General features: G+C 28.4%; 1 protein-coding gene across 1 annotated transcript in view; it reads left to right on the plus strand.

Moving 5' to 3' along the window:
* LOC104762395 (hydroxyproline O-galactosyltransferase GALT6) overlaps window positions 1-407 on the plus strand; it is a 3,851-nt gene extending 3,444 nt beyond the window's left edge. Inside the window, exon 7 of the mRNA XM_010485674.2 lies at window positions 6-407. Within this exon, the coding sequence (XP_010483976.1) occupies window positions 6-218 (213 nt within the window). The 3' untranslated portion in view covers window positions 219-407. The remainder of the gene's footprint in view (window positions 1-5) is intronic.

Below are 4,260 nucleotides of genomic sequence, written 5' to 3' on the forward strand. Positions count from 1 at the left end.
TACAGATGTTCAAAATGGAAGATGTGAGTGTGGGAATGTGGGTAGAACAATTCAACAATGGTACAAAACCGGTGGACTACATTCACAGCCTCAGGTTTTGTCAGTTTGGTTGCATAGAGAATTACTTGACGGCGCATTATCAGTCACCGAGACAGATGATTTGCTTGTGGGATAAGTTGGTGTTGACAGGGAAACCTCAGTGCTGCAACATGAGATGACACAAACCAAATTCTCTGTTTCTCTTTGGTTTGTAAGAGGAAATAGAAATCCAAAGAGCTTTTTGGTTTTGTACTTTTTTGATAGCATATTATATAGGCTTTGGTTGTATAATATCTCCTCTTGATCTTGAGGAACGAATCTAAATTGGATGTTTTTTTTCTAACCTTCCTATTAATATTCATTCTTTCCTCTTGATCTTGATCTTGCGATTTGATGAAGATGAACTCAATATAACCTTGACAGTATAAATTAAATAGACGTCATGCTTGCTTTTGGTACTCTTCGAAAAACAAACCTTGATCGAATTAGCTAAACTTAAATACATTTGTAAATATAAAAAGTATATTATATAAACAAATGTTCCAAACCTCTTTGATAACATACATTGTTTTTATTTTATATGTCTAAAAATGTTTATTATTCTTTAAAATCGAAATTTTCATTAATAAGTCTTAAGGTATTTTAGGTTAACTATTCATGTTGACCCAACGTTATCTAAATTTTGTTGACTTAACTAAACTAACATAAATTCCACAAATCTATTTTTTTCTGTGTAAACTTATCGGTTTTCCATGTAAGCTTTATCGGTTTTAAACTCGTTTTTTTAGATAGAAAGATTACTTTTGACGATTTAATAGAATTGAGTATTTGATGTAAAAGTGACTCAACATTGAATTAATATATAGCATCAAGCCACACTGGATTAGTTGTCAATTTGGATGGATTCTTAAATTGTGATTATGATTTTTATGGTGCAAAAAGATTGTGATGATTATTTAAAGAAGAAATACATACCCAACTATTTGCTATCAATATTTCTTTTACAGAAAATTCATCAGTTATAGTTCAATAATAATATTTGTCCAAAAACAAAATAGTTCATTTAATATTGATTTGTCCAAAACTATTCATTTATGACCTAATAATTCCTATCTGTAGTCTCCTTTCTTTTCTTTTATGGACGATTATCAAGAGAAATTGCTTTGCTATAAATTTTCTTGTATTAAAAAATTGATTTGCTATAATTTTTTTTATCAATTAATGTTAATAAATTGTAAATTTTTAAGAATCATTAATTAAGAATTTTTTAATTTGGTGAATTACTATTGATTAATCATTATGAGAAATGGTTTAGTATAAATAAATAATGCATTTATAACTAAACATTAAATATATTTTTTAATTTGTACAAAAGCTCTACAAAATCAATCTTTTTGATACATAGATGGATTATCGGAAAATCTTGATGATGCATGACTTAAAATTAAGCCTACATCTTTATAATATTAAAAGAGAGGTACAAAATAAATAATTTCAAAAATTATGGCTCTTATTCAATTGCTACTAATTATTGCTATTAGATTTTTTCAATTTAATAAGGTTAATTTGGTATTGATGAAAAATTTAGTTGGATCATCTAATTAGAATATCCAAGATCCATGGGTGCTTAATATGATATCTTACCAAAAAAAAAACAATCATTAATAACTAATTAAGGAAAATCTAAATTCATTATGAAAATTTTAAATATATATCTAATTTCGTAATTAGGGTATAGTTTAAAAAATTACGAAATTGCAAAATAATATTTCTTTTGTAATTTAAAATAAATACATAGATAATGTTAATTATAATTTATCTACGCAATCAAATAAATATCATTTACTCATTGTCAAAAAAGAAGATAAATTTAATTTTATAACCCATCAAAATAAGAGATTGTAAAAATAGAGATTTATACAACATTTTGTTTTAAAATACAATTACATATTGATACATGATTCTAAATTCTCTATTTTATATGATAAATTCAAATAATTAGAGATTTTTGTAGTGTAATTAAAACCTTATAAATTATAGTTTATCTACATTATCATGTTGCAAACAAACACTCGTTAATTAAATACATTTCTTCTTCTTTTGTTTTAATATTATAATTGGATTAGTTATCAATATTAAATATATATGGATGAATTTTTGGAAAATGATGATGATTAATGGGTTATAAACTTATAATAACTAGGCCATCGTTGTACAATTGACGGTGAAATTAGCTGAAGTTTGTGAAGGATCCGAAGTTTTAATGAAGAAGTTCACCCCTAGGATGAAGAAGTTCAATTTAAGCACAAATGATCTATTTGAGATGAAATATTTTGGTTTAGGGTTTAAGGTTCACATTATTTTTTTAATTGTTTTTTTTCTATGTTTGTTATAAAATGTAGGCTATATTCATAAGGAAAAATATTTGGTTCAAGTTAATTCGGTTCCGGTTTTCCGAAATTTCGGTTAACCAAATAAACTATATCAAAATAGTCAGTGTATATATCTTGATGATTGAATACTATGAGATAAAATTGGGTTTGTTTTGTATCTACAGGTACTATCTCTATTGGTCATACCTCGGTCATCGGTGACTGACACTAGGTGAGCAGATCTACGAGGAGGAAGCATAATACAGACCCGGGGAAAATGGGCTTGACACAAGAGCAGAAAAAAAAGTTTCGAAAGGGGGGAAAATAAGAAGATAAACAAGAAAGGTGACGGTGGTACGAAGCAGATGGCGGATTAGAACACACGGTTTGATTGGTATCAATCCTTTTAATAATGACTGACATTACAGTAACATGTTCTTTGAATAATTGGTTGATACGTTTATATTTGGTAAACAGTGAAAACTTTTTTTTACTTAAAAAATGTTGAAAAACAGAGTTATCACGGAAATTGGTTTATATTCCTTTCTTCATTTTTCTGTTAAAACGTTTTTAGTGTAGTCAGTCAAAAGATAAAAGCTAACGTAATTAACATCAAACTTCTAGTAACCAAGAAATTACCATAACTTAGTTCATAAATTCATGTTCTCTTTTTTTTTTTCTTTTTTTTGTAAACTAAAATGTTTTATTTAAGATTTAAATATAGAGTAACTAAAAATCTCGTCAAAAACCAAGAAGTGAAGGATGTGTTTAAAATTATTTTTTGTAAGATTGTTTATATTTATATTAGTAATCATCAATAAATAGATACATTGTGTATAAATTATTTTAAACAAGCAAACAAACAAAAAGTCTTTAGATGAAAACATTGGTGTTATGGTAAAAAGAAAAATAAAAGTTGGGTTTATTTGGTGATTGATATTCCAAAACTAAAGAACCAAATCAAGAATAGTTTAAAAATGGGAGCTGTAATTACACAAAGAGAATATCGATACTGCCCCAACTGAATTAGAACCGTTACCTTAATCTCTCTGTCTCTCTTCTCCATAGAAAAAATCAGAGCTCTCATCTCTCATCTCTCATCTCTCTCTCCGATTCTCCGACTCAACAGGAGAACATCACTGAGAAGAGAAGATTTCTTGGCTTGAATAACTGTTTTTTTTCTATGTTTTAGATGTCAGAGGTCTGAAAGACACAGGTAAAAGGACTTTTGGATTTGGCTTTTGCATACATGTTTTAAAGTGATCCTTATAGGCTTTTTCACTGGAGAGTTTCAGCCTTTCAGGTCTAAGGTTAACTCAGAAACCGAGAAGAAGAATGCGAAATCAAGTTCTAAAATACAAACTAGGAACAAAAGTGTACTTATTCTCTTTTGTGTTCATCCATTACCAAATAGCTTTAGTTTCTTCATTACCACATAGTTTATGTTTTGGATTCCTTGCAGATAAAACTGGAACCTTCTTTAACATCTTTGCCCACAACTAAAACGCCACGGTGCCTAGATCTTAATGTATTTACAACTAGAAAGTTTATTTATTGTTCCTCATCAATTAACAGAATTTTCTGCGTTAGGCATTTCGTTTAAGAACATCACTGAGAGCAAAAGAACGCTCTTCAAATTTAAGTCTTAAATCCAACATAAGCAACAACTTGAAAAATCTTTGTTCTTCACATTTACTTAAATGATGTCTCATATTGCAGGCTAAAAACGATGCCATACAAGAGAATGATGCTACTAGCAAGTCCAGAACGTTAGTGAAATTGCTTTGAAACTCCATGAATAAACCTTTCCTAGCTAAAACGTTCTCACACACACTTTCTACAGGCTTAA

Source organism: Camelina sativa, chromosome 18, assembly GCF_000633955.1.
Source record: "Camelina sativa cultivar DH55 chromosome 18, Cs, whole genome shotgun sequence".
NCBI classification, from domain to species: Eukaryota; Viridiplantae; Streptophyta; class Magnoliopsida; order Brassicales; family Brassicaceae; genus Camelina; species Camelina sativa.